At 33.0% G+C, this 22,575-nt stretch overlaps 1 protein-coding gene across 1 annotated transcript in view; it reads left to right on the forward strand.

The window, feature by feature from the left end:
- Positions 1-701: 701 nt before the first annotated feature.
- The window catches only part of LOC118185590 (uncharacterized), a 65,147-nt gene continuing 43,273 nt past the window's right edge, over positions 702-22,575 (forward strand). The window contains exon 1 of the mRNA XM_035355476.2: positions 702-2,263. Coding sequence (XP_035211367.1) covers positions 1,720-2,263 — 544 coding nt within the window. The 5' untranslated portion in view covers positions 702-1,719. The remainder of the gene's footprint in view (positions 2,264-22,575) is intronic.

Genomic DNA, 22,575 nt, shown 5'->3' on the forward strand with positions numbered 1-22,575 from the left:
AAACACGATATTAAGAGTTAGAGATTTACTAAGTTCAGTAGAGATCATACATAAAATTAAGTAAAAATATGTCTTAGATTGGAAATCGACATTGCGGAAATATTTGTTGATTTTAAGGAAATCGGGCGACGAAGTCCCTATTTTCTTCAAAAAGCAAAAAGGTAATTTTGACTCGAAATTGATACAGTCATTTTTTTATAAAATAAATTCTAAAAATTAGGAAGATTTTTACTTTATTTCAGACTTGACATAGCGTGCGTCTCTTCAGTCATTGGTTTCTATAGTTAAAATTACTTTAGAAAAAATTATCATTTTTGCAAAAGAAAAGGAAACTTTTCGAAAGCGTAGAATAAACGGAATTTTATATTATTTCAGAAAATGCTTTATGGTGCTCCTCTCTTTTTTTAACACTTCCTGAACAAGAAACTAAATACTGAAAGTTTACAAAAGTAATTATACGAACAAACTACTGTAATATCTTACACAATTTATATTACAGTCATCGGAGTTAATTACTTCCTCTAAATCCTGTTCTACCTGGTGACCGCAACGCTTATTACCTTTCACCATAGCAATCATTACCACCTAAGGTCATTCTTCTACGAAAGTGCTCTGAATCAGTTTGCTTTCTTTCGTACAGATGGCGCCACACAATCCATTTTCGAAACCATGGGCAAGTGAATTATTCATCGGCTGACTCTCTTCACTTGTTGCTTTTCGCAGCTTGGGTTCATCTACCAATCGCGCCTGGGGAAAAGCAGTTAACTTTTCGCCTTTCAATCGCGCCTGCGTCGAAGATTTCACGCACTTGGCAGAACTTTTCTTCCCGCGGTTACCGTTACTTCACCGGCTCATAGAGACGCGGACCTGCGCTGCTACTCGTGCGCAAGGATTTTTTTCTCGCTGGCGGTGAGTTCGGATTTTTTAAAAAATATGTCTGCACTGAAATAATGAATGCCGAAATTACTGGTTGCTATATTTTAAGTAACAAATTTAGAAGATATTTTAGAGACTAAAAAAAAAAAAAAAAAAAAAAAACAAGCTAGTCTTAGCTATAAATTGTTTTAACATCTTGGAAATCCTTCATCTGCATACAAGTTGATATATGTAATTATGTTGGAGCATCATATATGCTGCAGCGCTATTAAAGTTGAAGGATACAGAAAGAACAGCATTTTCTAATTTCATTCTGAGTTAATTTTTCATGCTTCGTGAATAAAAGCCGTGAAAAGGAAATTTTATCCACTTGAAGAACTTTCGCTTTTTTTTAAACCAAGAACATGTAAGGAAATTTGAGATTTTATAAAAGTATCCAAATTCTAAGGGAAAAACATATCAGAGTTTTATCTTCATGCACATTTAGGTGGCATATGAAAATTTAGCGCGTTTGGAAAATTGAGAATATTCCTTGAAATTCCTGTGGTAGAAACTTCAGCAGTGGAAGCATTATCAAAATTCGGTAGAAGCAGCAAGTTTATTTGACATACGTGTTACTTTCCATTACGAAAATGATATTTTTTCCTCCTGAATTTACAGAATCCAATTTGACGCCCTAAGGATTAATCTTCCATGAAATTCTCTGTATATGTTATCCTTGTTCAAACACAAACTACGAAGTGAAGCATATAAAATAGCCATAAATTTAATTCAGTGTTTTCTGTTCTGAGCTATACTCTCGGGAACTTGCTGTGGTAACCAGACAGAGAAGGAACATTGTCGATGAGAGGTGATCTGAAGACCAGCATGATGCCAGTGGCTCCAGCAGCCATGTTGCCTCCACATAGAACGACCTCTTCTAGTAAACCCAAATTGGGTTTTTCCATAGAGTCTATTGTTGGCCTTCAAGCAACAACCAGGAACAAGGGTTCTGCCTCTCCTGAAGATGATGATCGATGTTCTGATGGTGAAGTGACAACCATCACTCCGCCACCAGCTCATACTCATAATAAAATGCCAACATCAAGTAGTCCTCCTTATTATAGGACTTCTAGTGAGGACATTTATTCCAATTACAGTCACTACTGCCCCCCAAGGGTTCTGCCAACAAGAACCTCGGACTATACTCATAGAGGTGATCTTGTGCAACCTCAAGCAAGCGGGCCTCTTGCTTATCCTTCTGTGATGTCTCACTATGGTTCAGCATTGTCTTTAGGCCACTGCCATGGACAGTACCCATTAGCTTCATATCTGGTCAACAGAGACTATCCTGCATATCCCTGGGTGATGGCAAGACAACCCAGGATTTTACCATACAGGCCGCAAGGTAAGCTCAAAAATGTTTTATTTTGATTTTGAATGGTATCACAAAACTATAGCTTGTAATTTATATATTTTTAATTAACAGTTCGTGTGCTGAACTAAGTTTTCAGGACTCAGAATAATTAATCCTTAGCTCAATATCTTCGTACATAATAGCAGTTAAAATCAACAGTAGCACGTGTTTATCTATAAGAATAGTAAAAATGATACTCTGTCGGTTTTAGCTACGTTGTCGGCTAGTCTTTGCGCATGTGCATCATTCTCTTGTTTCCTTCTGTTTTATTTACTCTTAAATTTCAAGATATAAGATTCTAAGTTGCTTCTGATATCTTAATTATCTTGAAAGAAAGCGGAAGTAAATGTAAATTCAGCCTTTGGAAATAACGGGCCTTTAAATGCGTTTCTCTCGAAACAAGAGGTTTGCCGATTCGCAGTTCTGGCGACAATGGATTTTCGATTCTAGGGAGGGTTGAGAGGAGAATGTTATAAAAATTAAGTGTTTAAAGTTCGTAAAAGAAAAGCAACATTTCTGAAATCAAATCCCCTAACTCAAGTGTCGTAAACAAGAAAGGGAAAAGTATTCTAATCCGCAAACCGAAAGCTGATAAAAGTACGTGTGTTACGAATGTGACTACCAAAATTTGCAAATTTTTCTTGCTGTAAATTGCAGTAAGTCTTCTTAAAATCTCTTGAAATAAATTATTTATTTATTTTGAGTTTTCTTGGAATAAATTTAATTTACTATTCAATTAAAGTTATGAATTATTTTGAATACAAGATTCAATTACTCATGGGTAAGGTTTTGCACTTAATTACAGCATGCTTCTTCGAATGTAATAAATTACTTATGTACGTTAAGAAAGTAAAATTGATATATATGTACTTTATAGAACTGTAAGTGAACTATAGTAGTGTTACTAGTTTATTAAAGGGACTAAACGTTAAAGTGAACGCTTTAATCAAATGATTGAGATCGGTAGGTATCGTGTTAAGGTCTTGTAAACAGGTTTAGTCATATATTGACTCTGCTCTAAACTTTTAATCTGATACCGAAAATAGATTTCCATCGTATAAATAAACCTTTTTTAAAATTATCTAAATAAATACATTTGAAATGTTACTAAATGTACTTTACTCTTATTCATAATGTATTATTTTCAGAGTTGCTTCGAAAAACATTTTTTCTTTCCCCTATTTGTGCATTTATCTGTGTATTGCACAAAGTCATCATTCGGTTTTTGTTGCTTACGGTAAATTATAAAAATGAGTATCACAATATTTCATATTATGAAAAATCATAGCATTTCATTTTTCAAAGTAATAAATAAAACATAGGAAGTAAATTCTAACGAATTTTTAAGCAACTGAATTCGGAAATCATTATTTATATAAATGTAAAGTATTACAACTTTTGAATTGTACATTCATTTATGATCCGCGTTTTGCCACAGCTGGTTTTATGATAATATCTTTACAATTTTTGGTATTCATAAGGCATTGGCATTCCTTGAATGAATAACTCTTTAATAGCAAGATTGTTAGTTAATTTTTTTTAATATCTGGGAGAACTTAATGTTTTGAAGAATTTAAATACACATCTCCTTTTGCGTTTATCTTGTTCTTTCAAATACATTCAATTATTAGATAAATTATTGACAAATCCTAAGTTAAAATTTCGCTTTCTAAATGTCCTTTATACAATCGGTAAAAATTAAACAATCTTTCGAAACAGAAACGCACTCGATGAAACGAAAACCATTTTAAAATTTGTTTGGAAAAAAACTTTGCTTTTTCTGATATTCTGATTATTTGCGATCTGAAAGCATTTATTATCGCTTTACCATGAAATGAAAACATATCTTTTACACTTGACTTAGGACCAAATATCTCATTTGGTGTTAAAAGGAACTTCTTGGATCATTTTTACAGACAAATAAATATATAAGTAAATATTGCAAAATCGAGGAACTGCTAAACTTTCTGTTTCAGAACTGTTACTACGCATCAAATTTGAGCAGTTCTGAAGTTTTTTTTCACGAGAGCAAGGGGCTAAATTTATGAGCAATTGTAAAAGACTCTGTGTTTGTTTAAAAATACTATGAATCTTCCTATACTGCCCACTTCTCCTACACACGTGTGAAAGCGACCAATAATTCTTAGACTGTAAATAAATATCGACATTAAATATATCCTTTTTAAAGTTACCACTTCCACACAAGATCAGAAGTTACTGGAATCGCTAGGCTGTCTTAGGGAGATTTCTTTCTTTTCATATTTTACGAATATGTAAAAAAAGAATCACATATATAAATAAAATCAAGAAAAAAAGAAAAGAAAATCTGAAAGGTTCCAGATTTTAAATTACCTCCAAAGAGGTGTTTTTTTAACGTTTTGTGTGTTACCTTTATTTATTACATATCATGTTCTTTACACTTAAACCATAAAATTTAATTCAATAGCAATATCGCATAATAATTTAAAAATGAGCATATCTTAAGATCGAATCCGATATCTTGTATCGGAAATTCTTAATTTCCGATACACAGTCTCTCGCGCTTGGAGATAAAAATGTTTCTTTCCGTAGTGTTGCCATTGCTCGCTTTGAAATCGTTGAGTTTGTTAATCAAAAATTCGTTAAAGTTTGAAATAGATAATAAAACAAATTCGAAATTCAAAATTCAAGCTTCCAAGTGCCCATGTTCGGTTGGAGGACTACGTTATTCAAAATTGGATGGCTCTATGTACCATTGTTTTTTCACAATGCGAGAAACATAGTTTCTTTAAATATAATACATGGTAAATATAATACATGATAATATAATACATAGCTGATGGCAACAGTTTGAAAAGTGAACCAATGCAAAAGGTGAAAGGGCGCAAAATACCGTTTCGAGATTAATAGCCCTCTGGGTCTAACGCCCCTTTGGAGTAATAAATCAGATGTATTGCAATTCTGCCTTAATATATATAGTTTCTCTGTTATGAGGATTAAGAAAACATCAATGAAATAAATTAAATGCTTCTTCTTGGGTTAATAAGAAAACATTTTTAGTATATTTGTACAGACATACAACAGCTTAATTACGTCTAAAATATATCTTTCTGCAATATTATTATTCGAGACACCAGATCCGGTAAAAAGGAATTTTCATTGGAGCATTTTATATTCTCCGAATAAAAATTCGAATTTTAACTAAGAATTCTGTTTTGCTTTTTTAACCTGAATCTACAAAACCTTAACCAAGTACTAATTTTGTTTTTATTTTCCCTTAAATTTCATTGCTGGGAAAATTTACCCATTTTAAAATAATTTTAATATTTTATTATTTTAAAAATTAACTAATGTTACTTTTTGTTCCTTTTCTTATATGACATTTAAAGTATAATTTTCTCTTAGTGTTTTAAATTTCTTAAATTCAGAACACCGCAGTGGTTTCCACTTTTAAAATTAAACGAAAATTTGGGAAAGTTACTGTTATTTTTCATTCGCCATGTGGCCATGGTTTTCATAAATAAAAGTTCTTTGTCGCTAAGTAAAATTCCATTAGCCTAGATATCTGCTGTATAAATTAGGCTTAGAATTTCTTCATCGTAAACAGTAACTCAAATTTTTATCCAATTTAAAAAATTCTCCAAATACTACTCAGAAATGAAAAATATATATATATATCACTTCATTTTCTCTCTCTCTCTCTTTTTTTTTTTTTTTTTACTTTCTCGTTCTTTAATATCAAAACACTTAATTGAATTGAAGAAATGTTACTTTATAAAATATTGCTTTCTAACTAGTGAATAGTATTTTTCGCTTCCAGATTGTAATATCTTTTATAAATAAATACTTGCAGTTTTCCAAAATTCCTAGAGGATTAAATAGAAACGTTTAAAACTGCTCTTTTACATTCTTTCTGAAGTACTTGTCATTTTTCAATCATCATAATTGAAGCAGTTGTGATGTTTTCCTTTTACCCTATTGCCGAGAAATAACATAATTTTCATTATGTGCTGCATTAAACTGATAAAGCTGTAATTTTTAAGTCGAACTAACATTTACATAACTCTGCCTTTTCTCGCAAATTATGCTAAAAACTGTACCATATTTATTTTTCCCACACCCATCTTATTTTTCCACTTACAGTTTTAATGGCTAAATTGAGCATTTATAATGGTAACTCAAAAGCGAAATAAATGCATGTATAGATAGAATCCTAGCATTTATACTGAAACTCATTGTTTAGCAAACATATAAAGAAAGCAATGAATTTCTAAATAAGAAGCTTCTAACTAGAAAAAGTTTAACTTTGCATTTTTGATGTTTTCTTAAATGGCAGCGGGGAAAAAACATTATTTCGTTATTTCCTATATTGTTGTGTCTTATCTTGCAAGCAAATGTATTTTGTACTGTAGAAATGATGCACCTTTAAAATTTACTGAATTCTGTTTTGTTAATTTAAATTTTAAAGATTAAAAATAAAGTCTAAAAAGTTTTAAAAGAGATAAATGTATGTGAAATAACATCCAAAAATAGAAATCTCTCTTTCGCAAACTGTTTCAGCTTGCTAAAAATGATCGAATGGGTAAGCCCATCATCCAGCAGTATCTAAAGCTGAAAGTTACTGTGCAATGTCGAAAGGGTCCATCTTTGTTTACACTTACTACTTGCGGACCAAACTAAATGTTCGTTTCTCTCTTATTTATGACGTAAGTAAGATACATTTCTTGCCGAAAATATTTCACATTAGATACATAATTTAGAATATTTTGACTTAATTAATAAACCAACCAACCACCTGTTAAATTTACTAATATGCTCCGGATTTTCATAGAATAACCCCAATTATCAATTTGTTTTTAAATTGTTTTATTAAGCACGATTTTTATTCGCAATTATGCCTTTCTATCGCACTTTATCGATGAAAATTTTCAAGGTACCTGATATAAGTCTCACCATCGTTCTTAAACATTGCCTGAAGATGATACTGCCTATGGACAACCGAAACAACATTTGTATGTGAATTATTGGTACATGTCCATCATCATCTAACTTCGCTTTGTATTGCCAGTGACGTTAGATGGATTACAAGACAAACTCTGGAGTGAGAGTTCATTACTCTATTTTCGCTTTAAGTTAAAATTAAAAGAGACGCCATGTAAGATGGATGATACACCATTCTTGCAGAATTATCATTTAAGTCAATACTTGCGTTATGCGACGGTTAAGTAATAATCGCATTCCGTAACGAGCTTTCTAAGTTTTGACGTGGGTTGTTCAGAAAGTAGAGCCTATATTCTGGACTTCGAGGTTCGCCATGTCTGATAGACAAAAATACATTAAAAAATATCATCCGTTAAATTTTTCTAATCTTCCGATAAATCCATGTAATTCTGCATTAATTGTGCTCCTGTACATTATAAATTCAATGAAAAACAGAATTTTTAAATAATACCTGCAGAGTTTTGCATCACGTCGTATTCTGAGTGTTGGACCGAACTTATTTTATGGGTATGTTTGTAATTTTTCTCATGTATTTAACATAAATACAAAAGACATTTCTCTCAGAATCATTCAAAGAAGTTAATTTGAGTTACCTTAAATATAGTTTCAAATGGCTACCCATTATTTTTAAGGCATTCCTTATGTTATTTTAGAAGGCATCCCTCTCCTTAGGCAAAAAGCACTTTTATGCTTTCCGTATCACAATAACCTTACCTAATCTCCGAAGTTATCTTTTATTTTCGGCATCAATATGATATGAAATTAGCTTATTTCCCGATTGGTTTTTATAAAAATATAAATAGTTAAAATTCGTTACTTTCAAAGGTATGTCAGTTTAAAAAATTCAGAGGAGAATATATGGCCGCTACATGTTTGGGGAGATGGAATTCCGTGCTAAGTGTAATGCTAAGTGCTTTGTGATTTTAGGAGTATATTCACTATTCTTTTTATAATAGCAGCTGCATAACACTTAATAACCAACCATAATTTACTAGGGGATAATATCTTACTTGATTACAGAATGTGGGGATTTATTTAAGTTACTTAGCACTGAATTTTATTTTGAAGCAAACTTTCCTATTACTCTTGCTTTCAATCCCATATTTTTTTGCCAAAATGTAAATGAGTGTATTCAAATGAGGTAGAAAGAAGTTAGTATTTAAGAGACGATTTTGCAAGGTGAGTTTTGTGTGTTCTGCATGCCTTAAGACCACGTTGTTATCTTTGATTTCCTCGTGATTAGATCCCTGTAACGCTGAGCGCTTTTCCCATTGAGCTTGTTTACGCCGACTTCTGCGAGTCAGAGCCTGGCTGCGAGTTAGGTAATTTGTGAAAAGCCTTTAGGTTAACTTAATTCTAATCTATTTTAAGCTACTTGTAACCTTGAGTGTCTTACCAAAAGTGTTGACGTTTGCGAGCACTAGTCGGTAACATTTGTGAATAACTTCAATTTAATAAAGGTTTCTTTACACCCTTTTTCTGGACTTTGTCGTACTTAAGGATAATTTCTTACATAGTCTGTTAACGTTTAGTTAGATTATGCTAACTAAGAATACGAGACGTTATAAGATAACGAAGAGGAAAGGCAGAATACTAGCAATAAAAACAATATATATTAAAAGGTATGAATTTTTAATACAATTATCATACTGAAGATTCATTAAAATAAAACTAATAGAAAAATCTTTTTTAATTGATTCATGAATGAAAATTAAAGAAAAGTTTTACTGTAGGAGAAAAGAAGGAAAATATCTTACTAAATTTCGCCTTGGATTAGAGCTTATAGCGAACAAACGAATATAACGAATGATTTTACTTAAGTTTCCATCTCAATGTCTTCTCCGTTAAACCGATTTACTGAGCCATATAATTCTTTATAACTCATCCTATTTAATCAAATGTGTACCCATTTATCTTAACGTGGTTTATTATTTTTATATTCTCTACTACTACGAAATTAAATATTATAAAAAATTTTATTGCTTTAGTTTCGATTTAAATGTCACGTTTTCGCCATTTTAAATTCATTTGGTCTTTTTTTTTTTTTTTTTTGTGATGATGTAAATGTTTATACGAGATATTAATTTTTACTTCCTTGCACGAAGTAAAAAAGAAGTATTGTAATCGCGAAAATTTCAAGCAGCATATTTCAACAAAAATATTCATTTTGACCGCTATCGAATGCAATTTAAGGATGTTTTTGCGTGATATCTGTACGTAAGGACAGAATAAAAGACTTGTTTCCTCTAAAAAAATTATTAAACTGCTTTAAAATTAATTCTGAAGAGAATTTTTCGTGGCGTCTGTACGAACGTATGTACGTACGTACGTACGTATCTCGCATAACTCAAAAACGAGTAGCCTCAAGAACGTTGAAATTTTGTATATAGGACTGCTATAACATGTAGATGTGCACCTCGTATTTTGGTTACAATCGAGGTACCAAACGTATATAAATATATTTATATATATATCCACTCTGTTACCCGGCTCAGTGATCTCAGTTTCTTTACTCTTATATGTTTGTAAATTGTACATTTTTTGCTTTAAAAATGATTGTATTATGTTGTTCTTATCTTCCGGTTAAGGTCTTTATACCTTTAGTAAATCTGTCTGCAGTATTTTTAGAATTATCAACAATTTTGAAGTTGTCTAAGTGCCGCTAAGCCTTTTTTTTATTGCAGCCATTGATGTTTACATTTGAAACAGGAGACTAGTGGATTTGTTGCCAATCTAGAGAAACTTAGCTTCGCAACAACAAAGATAACTCATTCGTTTATTATTGCCAATTAAATCATGCTTAATCCTTTCTGAAATATCTATATTAAAATTTATTTTGAGTTTTTATGTATTTTTGCCTTCTCGCGAAGTGAGAACTGAATTAATCGAATGAGAAATACTCAATCGTCTGTGAAAAACTGTTTCTTTTTTGTTTTGTTTGCTTAATTTCTTTTATACATCATTCTAGCTTTATTATAGTATTTGAATAGAACATGTGGCAACGATTAGATAATTCTATTCTTTAAATGATATAAATTTTGTGCGTTATGAGTTATGAACGAAATATAATACTGTTAAGTAAATCTAGCGCCAGAGTGTCGCTATGGTAAACACATACTAGAGTGAATTTTAAAGAATGCATTTATTCTATTGTGGTTTATGCACTGTCGGCGAAGAAGACTTAATTCAATCCAATAAGTTTAAATGAAATGCAAGAAAAAATGCGTATAATTTAATATTCCGTACAAGGAAGTCATGTGGCGTACACATCAGATTTTTTTTCTTCAGTTTCCTTTCCTTAGTCTCTCTGAACATTTTTTTCGGAGGACTGAGGGTTAAATTGCATATTTATTTATATGTTTTACTGTATTTTATTTATTCATTTTTGAATGGATTATCTCTTCCTATTGCAGCCATTCCTTCGCAAGTTGTTGCAAATTACATACTTAATTCTTTTCATAAAGTTTCATTTAGTTCACTCATGATGTTTGTCGCATTGTGAAAAGTTTGCCATCAATTTTAACCTACTCCATGATAAACTATTGACTTCGAATTTTGTACACAGACTGTTTTGGGGTGATTATGCAATGTGATGAATGGATTTTCTTCAAAATTCGATTAACGTTTTTTAATTTAATGTTTAAACAATATTTCATGATTCAAAAAGTGTGATTGAGACTTGAAAAAAAAAAAAAAAAAAAGAGAGAGAGAGAAAAGAAAAACATACATTTAAGAAAATCGTTTATATCATATAGTTAAATGAGAGCAATATACTAAATAATTAATTTACAAAGTTCACCTGCAATTTTATATCACTCATAAACATGTAGGCATCTAAATAAGAAATCTAAATTTACACTGTCAAAGGTATGTGTAATTTTTAAATTTATGAAGAGCATTAATCTCTTATAGACAAGATTGCTGCAAAAAACTTGGTAATTTGAAAATTGTTTAAATTAAGTAATGGTTTCCGAAGTTATTCAAAAGAAATCATTATAAATGGGAAATGTATGAGAATTGCGTTTGTTTTTAAATTCCTAGCTTATAGTCTGCATATAAAAAAGACAGCCTTTGGTCTAATAACTAAATTGCATACTTAGTACGCAGGATGTAATTCGAGCTTTGATTGCTGCTTTAGCTAGTTGATTAATGAGGTGGAAGTTTATTATTTATTATTCACATAAGTGTTTTAAAAGTATTTGTTTTTAAATTCTTACCTTACTCCGCATTAAAAAAAATCAACGGTCTGTGATTAAATAAATTAGCAACTTGTGTGTTTTGAGCTTTGATGCCTGCTTTAGGTAATTAATTTGTTGGATGTTTTATTATTCCAACGAAAGATTAGAGTGAAAAAGATGTTAAAAACTCTTGTTTATTGCTTGTATTTCAGAAATTCCACTTAAAGTGGTTTTGTGATTGCGTTTCAGTATTTTTTAATTACATCCATTTAATCTAAAACCCTTAATTTTAATTGTTAGCTTTAAATCTCCGTTATTAATCTCAGGACGGCTAGGGGTAAGTTGGGCTTTCACTTTCATTCAATCGAGATAATTCTTGCATTTTATAAATGCTTTATTATTACAGTAAATATATACATATATACATATCATTATGGAACATGCTTAACCTTAATCACATTCCCTCGCTTCCCGTTTCTCGATTGATATCGTGCGCCCCCTATCAACGGCTTTTCTACAATGCCATCTATCGGCTGATAACATAATGTATGCAAGTGTTTCTTCAAACTTGGATCCCTTGCACTTTCCAATTTAGACAAAGCATACAAGCGCTATTTGCCGTAATAAATTTTGAAGAGTTAGGGTATAGAAACGGTGAATGATTATATCGCTCTTTACCTCTCAGCCATCTGTAGAGAGGATTTGAGGATCGACAGGTTTTAAGTACGCCCAAAAGCATGTACAGTCATCTTTTGCTAATTACTATACCGTACGAAGCGACAGTCGAAGTTGTGTAAGAAACTGGAAGTATTCGAAAATAGTGTATTTAACTCCGATCTATTTTATTTTAATGTTTTTCTTTGTCGATGCTGCCATTGTTTTTATATCAAATATTATTTGGCAGAGTTTAACTAATAATTGTCGCTTCTGTATTCAGACGGCCATCAGCGGCCTAGCGGATAAGGTCATTGAGCACTGGTAGTTCCAGCTGGATTAAAATTCATGCAAAAGAACTGGCTGTATGGATCTTCTCATGGATTTCCTCATGCGTAACGTGAATAAGCGCCAATTTCTCTTAGAAAGGCTTCCACGAAGATATCCCTTTACTTAAACAGGTAGCCATTGCGGGCTTAGCCTTAGTCGTTTATATCTTACCTTCTTTACTTACACTTCTCTTGAAGGGTACCATTGCAAAACGTACCATTTTCTATAATGGAGTGAAAGAAAAGAATTAGTATCGTGAAATTGACTCATTCAGTTGGAATTTAAGAGAAGTAAAGTGCAGAATCAGGTCAGCTCTGTTGTGCCTAGATCTTCGAAAGGCATTCAATTCCCTCTGGTGGCCGGAGATTCTAGGGACACTGAAAGTCCACCTATTCAGATAACATCTACGAAATATTTCAAGATTACTTCAGCAACAAATGCAACGTAATTATAACTAATAACCGCACTACTGAAAAAGTACAAATCAGGGATTATTCGCAGGGCTCATGTCTAAGCGTAGACTTTTGGAATCTGGTGTTTAACAAAATCATAAAGCACAAATCTCCCCAACGCTCTAAATATATCGCTTTCGATGCGGCTTTTGTCATGAGTGGTAGCTTCAGAGACGAGGTACAAAGAAATGTAAACAATACTCCAGAAATTTTCAACTCTGTTTGTAAACAGCTGAAACTAATAATTTCTCAAAAAAACTTCCGAGCCCTAATTATCCACAAACCCTCACAAAAGATAACAAGACTTACAAGATTCGAAATCGCAGTAAACAAAACAAAAATAGTTACCTCCCTAAAACACCACGGCGTTATCACTCATAAAAAGCTTAACTTTGTAGACCATCTAGAACAGCGGTCGCCAACCGATGGTCCATAATAACTTTTTGCTGGTCCGCAGAAAAATTGGGACATTATTTATATTTTTATGAAGATTCAGTTTAAAAAATGACGAGTAACAAAACCTATTATGGAATATAGATTGTACTTTTTTTTTTAATTTTAGCTACTGCTTTTAGCGAAATTCCTTCTGAATTTAGCGTTTTTTAACTACTTTTGCAGGTGTATCTAGCGACAATTGAAAGTGAGTGTTGGCATCCATGGATATGCTGCTGTTATAATATTAGCGCAAACTGGAATTCTCTTTCCTTTTGAATTACGAACAGTCGTTAATAACACAGTTTTTCTCCGTATCAGTGATGGATTTTTTGGCTGAAACTTGATGGAATTATAAACAAGAATGCAGATGGTTCATCCGCATTCTTGTTTATAATTGCATCGCTAGAAGTTTCCGTTTTTGTTTTGTCTAACTGGTGATCGATGGTGCCATTGCTGAGTAAGCGATGATTATTATGTTTATAATAATTAAAAATTGGTGGCATAGCACTATCAGTTTATTGATATTGCTTTGCGTTTGCCAATTTGTTCTTGCTTTTCGTGAAGTTCCTCTTCAGTGATACGGAAATGTGATGCTTTCTGTACAAGAAGTTAAGATTTTTGTACTTTTCATGCAATTTTTCAATGTGAACGAAATGTATGTAGTTTGCTTATTATTAGTGTATAAATGTATTTGCCTTTATTTTAATTCATATTAGTGGTCCGCCAAATATAAAATTATATATGTAGTGGTCCATGAAGTTCTAAGGGTTGACGACCGTTGATCTAGAAGGTAAAAGAAATCTGCCTAGACTTGAACTCGACAACTGTGAAAATGTTCCACTTAGATCAGCAAATTAGCATATTCCAGGCGGAATCAATAGCGTTCCTGCAAGCAAAAAAATACAAAATCAGGAACTCTCTAAAAGCATCACATATCTTCATAGACAGCGATGCACGCCATAGTAAACCGGCACCACAGATCAAAATTAATCCGAGAGCTTACAGAAGGAACTTCAACATCATAAAAACAACACTTCTTTGTCTCCTAATTGAAAAAATGCAGGGAGAAAAGATGATGAGAGGCTGACATCGTAGGGGTAAAAATGAGCAAAACTTATCAGTCCCATGCCTGGCTCTCACCTCAAGAAACTCATAACTAACGAATCTAATGCTGAATAGCAGAACTGGTGGGACAACGCCGAACCAGGGAGAAGGATCTATTAACTGTTCCTAAAAGTATGCACTGGACCCAGTTCAGTAACAAGAGAAATAACGTGGTTAATATCGTGGAAAGGTCCCTTTCCAACGTACTTTTATGAAAGTAACTTTTTTACGTCAGATCAGTGTACATGTGGAGAAATAGGGTAACCCCAAACGTTACTTATTTAATTGCTCCCTGACAGCTGAACATGATCTAAAAATTCCGAACTCAAAAAGTTAATAAATCCTCAGTAGAAAATCCTCAATGGGTAATCATCGAGGATTTTCTACTGAACTTTCGTGGAACCCAAGTTCAGAAATATATCTTTAGAACGATGGCTTGCTGAATTCGATATCAATAATGAATCAACCACCGTGGATGCCACTCCTCTCATCGCAGTATCTCTGGCGGATCCCATAGCCATCTTCCACAAAGCCCATGCCAAGACGTCGTTTCTAGAGCGTTTTTATGATAGATTAACTGTTGCATAATCTACTCAGTGTAGTTAGTATCCTTCGCATAACTGTATTTTTTGCGAATTTAATAGTGACCTTTCACCGAACCCCAGATGGCAAGCATTGTTTAATGACAAAAAGATATATGTTCTAATGAAAAAGTATAATTTAGTTACATACATGTTTATTGCTGATTTGGGATATTTGTTAATTGATTGATTTTATTGGAGATTTTGAACTCTAACCGATCTTAAACTGGAAAAGATGCACTCCAATGCTAAATTTTAAATAAGGCAAAAAATAAACTTGATTTAGTGCAGGTTTTTTGATAGAATTTTATTGTGTATCTTGAAAAAAAAAATATCTGTTTCTGATTAAAAGTGACCTGTAGGTTCTGATCACATTCGATATCGATTGCATTTTGTTCAAAATCTATGCCAAATTCAGGTTTCCTCCCCGCCTTTTTCAACCCAATTTTAAATCTAACTGATCTGTTTGAATGACATCTAAGAATGCAAAGACTTTAGTAGCTGAAGACTTTTATCTGCGATGAACTTGCTTCGTATGATTGAAAGCTGCAAAATCGATGCCAAAATATTTAGTATTTAGATATTATTTAAAATAATTACAATTACTAATTACTCTCAACCTGGAAGGGAAAAAAACTGAAATAAATTAGATACAAAACCTATGATTCGAATAATTGGGATTGTGACGGCCGAAATGGTAATCAGAATGTTTTCAGCTTATTCGGAGAAGCATATTCAAGTGCCCTTCCGTCACCATTACCATAATAAGGGTTAAATTAACTACCCGCACATACCTATTCTCAGTTATCGTGCTCACGATTAGGCACTTAGGTCTGACTAATTGCTCACCGAGTGATGACTGTTGAGCATCTTCTGTGAAAGAACTAACTATTGCGGTATGATTGTTCCTTGACATATACATCACAATTTATGTGCCTATCGGAGAAGCTGAGTGAGGTTTAAACTTGTTTGATAGGGGATTTTCTAGAGAATGCCGAATGCCTTACGTCTGCATACTGGAGGATGACTTTTAATACTTGCTCATTTTGCAAAGTTTTCTCCTCCCATTTTAGAAGCCTAGCTGTAATAACACGACGCATGCTTTTTTTTAATTTTTTTTTTTTTTACCTTTTTGGAAATGATTTTCAGGTGACAGCTTGCTCCAGTGGATATGCAAAGCGAGATCACTTTTTCACGCATGAAAAGCTAAAAATTACTTATAGGGTGAAAACTGGTGGTTTTCGCGCCTTTTTTAGAAAGATTCCCACACTATCGATATTTATTTATCGGAAGTCGATAAACATTATCAGCATATCAAAAGAAAACTTACTTTAGCAATTTAGAATGCAAATTTTAATTAATAAGGATAACATGATACATTAAAAAATTAAACACTTACATTCTTCTTCAAATCTTTCTGTAATTTATTTACACTGTTCTTCTCCTGAAGTACACATCGATCTGTTTTTTGCTTAAAAAATATCAGAGAACTGAGACTCAGATTCCTGCAGCCCTCGGCAACAGCAGCTACCTAATAAGAGCATTTCTTCATTGTTGCCTTTAGAATATTTTCAAGAAAATTCTGTACTCTTGAAGAAATTTTACCGCAGGTTCTTCCATTGCTGGCAAATTTTACAAGCTCATATTTTAATATTAATTTTAAGGCAAAAAAAATATCATGATTTGTTCATAAAAACCACTAGAACTTTGAATACAATAAAAAAGAATGCATACGAAAATGGCGGCGTTGCTATACAGAAGGATTGTTATAAGCATAGTTGGCGGAAGAATAGATATGCACTTGGTTGCCTGAGTTTGACACATTCTGAAGACTGGGCCACTTCTACTAAGGTGGTTGCGTTAATACGTAAGTTTTTTCATATGTTTCAAGCTCTATATAGCGTTAATTTTCGAGATAAGAATATGCCATTTTCGATATATTTTTCATGAGCTCATAGCAAGAGTTTCATGAATTCGTAGATTATTTTTAACGACCTCATAGCAAATGGAAACAAGCTGAGGAAGCTTACGTGAGTAGTCAGCAAGCAGAAAAAAGAAGAGGCCTTTATATAACAATGCAGTTATTATTTGTGTAATAAAAACAAAATGTGTCTTCACAGGACGTGCTTTTATGTAAAATTATAGAAACCATTCGGCATTTTATTTTGAAGCAGGAGACTTGAAAAATGTGCAATAACCTCGCCGGAATTCGAACTTGGGACCTGTAAACTGTTAGCCGGACATGCTTTTCATTTACGCCAAAAGGGCACGCGATGAGAAGGGAGAAAATGCCTTACAAATAGCATCAGTCAAAGTTAGAAAAATATGCCCTTAATATTATATATGTATCATAAAGAAAAATTTAGTAACTTTTTTTTTAATTCCTGAAAATTTGGGTACATTAATTTTTCCATTTTTACAAAAATGTTAATTTCTTGTCTGATTTTTAAAGAAAATGCTGCAAATAATACTTTTTCACTACAATCGGAAGCATAAATGCGTATGTGCGATCAAAACCTTTGTATTTACATAACAGAAATATTATGTGTCATTATTATAATTTTTATTTCTTCATTTCCTCAATATAACTTTTAATGAGAGAAAACATATTATTCAATAATAAATGCAGAAAAAACTGCAGCTACGATATTACTATACTGAGCTCTAAACTACTAGCTACTAAAAAAGCCAATTCCTGTATTCTCAAAATATACTTGATATTCTACTTAGCACCCGTTGTGTACTCCTTATAATGAAGAAAGCATTCCTGCAGAACGCTAATTAGACATGCACTATCTATTGCCAGATAAGAATTAATGCCCTTTTTTGCTCTGAATATATTTCAATCGTATCCACAAAGTAGCTTGATATATCCTCCTCTGTTTGTTTTCCTCGTGAGTTAAGTTAATAAGGGCCACTTTTCTGAAATTCCTTGAGGAATATATCTATTTGACAGTAGGTTGTTCTGGAGGTTGACAGCAGATTCTATGATAAAACTGCTACCTAACAGTTCTTTAATCGCAAATCAAATAGAGCTATTTCTAGCTTCATTTCTTTCACATTTCGCTTTTTCCTCGAAAACAACCGGAAAATGATTATTAACGAAATATTCCAAAAATTTCTTAATGAAATATTTTATATCTTTTACATAATAAATTATAATTATATAATTTTTCTAAATAATTTTTTACACAAATCGAATGCCTTGAAACAGAATATTCATTGTAGAATACCTTGAATACAGAATACTCGAATACTTCTTATAGATTTAACCCCTTAATTAACTTAATTTCTTGATCCCTTCTACCACACACAGGCGAGTTATTGGCCGTCTATGATACCGAAATAACAGCTGAATCAGAGGAAGGTTTAAAACAATACTTTGCGTGATTTCAGTTAGCAGATAGGTGACCTTAAATTTCAAATTAAATATATGCTGGAGACTACAGTTCAAACTGCTTAACAAACCTTGGCTCAAATTCTAACTAAGGCGCCACTGAATTCGGCTAACAAAATGGCTAACGCCGATACATAATTTGCCTTGCTGAAGAGAAAATAATACCTCGCTGCCGCAGACTTGCTCTCTACACTTTCAAGAATTCTTAAATGTATGTACAGTGTACTCTGAATTATCTGGGGTAATGCTGGGGAAGTACGTCACGGAATAATTGAAAAAGACGGCTAATATAAATTATCAGTTATCATGAATATTGTATGTGTTAGTTTCTTAAAAAAAGACAATAACTTTTGAGGCGTTTAAATATTTGTCGAATTTTACTGCGTATTTTTCGAAGGGCTATTTTTTTACTGTATTCGAATCCCTTTGGTCGACGAAGTCGAAAGTGTCTGGTCGACCAAAGAGTTTCAACGAAAGTCATTGCTGTCTCGGGACTAATATAATTGTTAGTATCTTCTTCGCTTGTATTTTCGTTATCACATAAAAATATGCACAAGAATGCGCATAAAACAAAATAATCGCAGTGATCAACCGAAATGATGCCTTCGACTCTGCACATGCAGAAGGAATTGTTACGAGGTAGTCGTTGAAACTAAACCTAAAGACGCAATTCAGCGGTTTTTAGACAATGCCTGGAATTGCGCTTTCTTATTTCTTACACACTTTCACTCACAGCGTTAAGTTTGCGTACATGGGCACCGTCATGCACGGAAAATTCGCAAACCTGATAATCCGTCTCCGGATAATCGAGAGTCAATTGTATTTCCTTTACATTCTGGTGAGAGATTGTAGAAACATTAGGTTTCTTTGAAAGCAGGCAAGATGAAAAATTAGCAACGCCTTCGCCGGGAATCGAACCACGGACCTCTGGAATACTCGCCTAGCGGGCAGACCACCACACCACGAAGGCATGTCAAGAAGGCGGGAGAAATACCTTATAAGATAACGAAAAGAAAAAGTAATAGTATAATTTAAAATCATAAGATAATTAACATAAAATATCTTACACCTGTTGTCTCAGCCTGGTCGCTCCAAGGTCATTTCCGAAGATTAATAAGCATTATTATGACAAGAAAAGTTTAAATATTTTAATGATTTGGAGTCCAGTTTTACATTACTTTAATTACCATTAAAAAATAAACGTGAGTAATATCCCATAAAAGCTACAAATTAAGCTAATTAATTTACACTGCGATTTAAAGCTTATCCAAAGGTTTGAAGATACAGATTAGGGTCCACCAGCGGCCGAGCGGTAAAGTCGCTGAACACTGGTAGTTCGTTCCGAGGTTCGAATCCCGCGAACGGGCTGGCTGCATGGGCGTTTTCGTGGTTTTCCCCATGTGTGACATGTATACGAGCCAGTTCCCTTAGAAAGTCCTCCCCGAAGGCATTCCTATCCTTAGGCAGAGAGCCCTCGAGGCTTTGGCATAATCACACACACACACACACAGAGAAGATACAGATTAGCTTTTTTTCTTAATTGCCAAAAGCTTAACACCCTCAATTATGAAATTTTCCTATTAGAATAAACGCTTTGTTTCGGAATGCATTTGTATGTTAACTCCCCACCCCCACACACAAACACACAGTTGAAAATAAATATGTTTAAAAGAAAAGGAACCAGACTGACCGATGAGACCGAATCGCGATAAAGATACAGCATACTCTCGATTATCCGGTTTGCGGATTTTCGAGGCGGCGCGGTGTGGATGCAGGCACACTTAACTCTAGAGTAAAATATAAAACACGCACACATCTGACAATGGAAAAAGGATCTTTTTAGTTCTAAAATAAGATATTAATTTAGTTGTGAAGAAGTCAAGGCAATAGGTGAAACTGCATGCCAAAAATAATTTTAAATATAGAATTCTTTGACTATGTCGGTAGAGAAAACATCAAGGAATGATTCGATGGCGATTCAATTGAGCCGAGCTTTCAGTGCTTGAATGATGCAGATATCGTTTCCAATGTCCCACGAACAGACGAGGCAGGGAATGATATTTAAAATACAAGCGAAAAAGATACTGAAAAATTACATTAATACCGAGACAACAATGATTTCTCTAAATTCGTTAAACATTGTAGATCAAAGGAAATACGAATACAGTGATAAAATAGCACTTCGAAAAATTAAAAATACGCAGAAAAATTCGGTAAATATACAAACACTCTCAAGAACAAAGTAAAATTACTGATTTTTTAAAAGAAATAAACACGTACAATATGCATGCAAATCGATAATTTGGATTATCTGTGACCTACTTTACCGCCATTAAACCGAACAGTCGAGAGTACACTGTAGTTTCTAGTAATTTTTCTCCAAGGTTAAAAACTTTATCAAAACCAGAATGCCATGATCGCTTGTAGCTGAAAGTTGTAGCAAGAATAATATTATAATTATTTGTATACACCTACATATATTTGTTTTTCTATTCAGTCTCAAAATTTAATATTTAGACACCAATGCATTTGAAATGCAAAATATAACCGAGTAAAATTTCCTAGAGATGTCAACATTTTTCAGATTTCAGACAAGAAATAAATCAATTGGAATTTTCTTCCTTTGAGTTGTAATAATTATTATTGTTTATACATGTTTCAATAAATATTTAGTAAATAAAATATAAAATTTAGTTTAGTTTTCTTAAAAAAAACCTTTTCATTTTGGTTAAAACGATCGGCCCGTTATCTGCATTGAAATCGTGCATTCGGCCAACAAGCTATTTTAGTTTGACACTAACTACAGTGGCAGAAATATTCAAATGCTTTTTTGCCTAGTATATGCATTGCAATTTGCAAAACAATTTCTTTTAAATAGCTTTCTGTGTATATATGTGTAGATTAGATATTTTTAAGGTTAAAAAAGGTCCCGCGAGCCCCAGAATTTTCCTGGCATGGAAGCAATTCGAGAACAACGTCTTTGCCGCATGGGTTAATTTTGCAGACGCTTTTTTTTTTATTCTCTCACTAGCTAAACTGTCGAGAAGCGCTAGGGAACGGCTCCTGCATAGTAATTGCTACTCGGGTCGGCCATCTGTTGCGTGTATCAATAATCTCCTGCAGAATCCTTACGTGAAATATCCGGGCTCTGTTTGTTTGCTGACAGATGCCTCCCCTCCCTGGACAACACCTGTTGACAACATATCAGTCCCGGGCATTATTAAGTCTCCATTAAACGAATAAACAGGTTGAGTACGAATCGTGACAAACTAATATGGATTTTTTGCTCTGCCTTACCGTGGTCTTCAAGATCGGAGCTGAAAGTCCAAGAATTGTTGAAGGAAAGAAAAGAAATTACCGTCCTTCTGCTTGCTTTCTCCGTCATCTTATCGAACATCTGATCTTTATGTAAATATTCAAACGTTTTTATTGTGTCACAAATCTCCTATAAAAGAGAAATAATTCACGTTTGAGGTTGGTATTTTACGTAGCGCTGTAGATTTTGCAGGTGCGTTGGAGACAGAGATAGTAATCAGAAGTTGACAAAAGTTAAGTTATTAGCTTAATATATTTAATATTTTTATTAATTTTGCATGTTGTAGTCAACTGTCAATGCAAACTAAGTTCTAATTCCGAGAAACAGAATCAGATTTCTATCACTAGCGTTAGTTTATGCTGCGATGCGGGTTGGAACTATTTGTAAAAAGAAAGAATTAATTAGAAAGAATTAACGGTAACCCTTTCATTCTTTCTCTGTATTCTAAAAATAATAATATCTTTTCTGGACTGCGCCATTTATTGATTAATATATATCGCATAGTTGGCGTAACGCTAATGACGTAGTTCATTCGGAGCCTAAATTCTGAGAACTGGAACCTTTCTAACCTGATAGACTGCCATACTGTATAAATGCACACTTTAGCTGCAGCTTCTGTGCTCTTAGATGCTATTTCGTTATGCTCTCTTCCTACTGCAATAATATCAAAAATGTAAATGTTCTGGAAATAGCCACGATTAGATGTCAAGTAAATTTTGGTCACATATGTCAATTGAAATAAAAATGAATATTTAATATTACTTGGCTGCCAAGTTTCCTAATCACTATGGATTCAGCATTTTAATATATATATATATATTACAGATCAGAAATCTGAAAAAATTTTCGATAATTAATAATGATTATTAATGTCGA

The sequence above is a fragment of the Stegodyphus dumicola genome, chromosome 4 (genome assembly GCF_044657685.1).
Source record: "Stegodyphus dumicola isolate Sdum_Otavi_A_Nest chromosome 4, ASM4465768v1".
Classification (NCBI taxonomy): Eukaryota; Metazoa; Arthropoda; class Arachnida; order Araneae; family Eresidae; genus Stegodyphus; species Stegodyphus dumicola.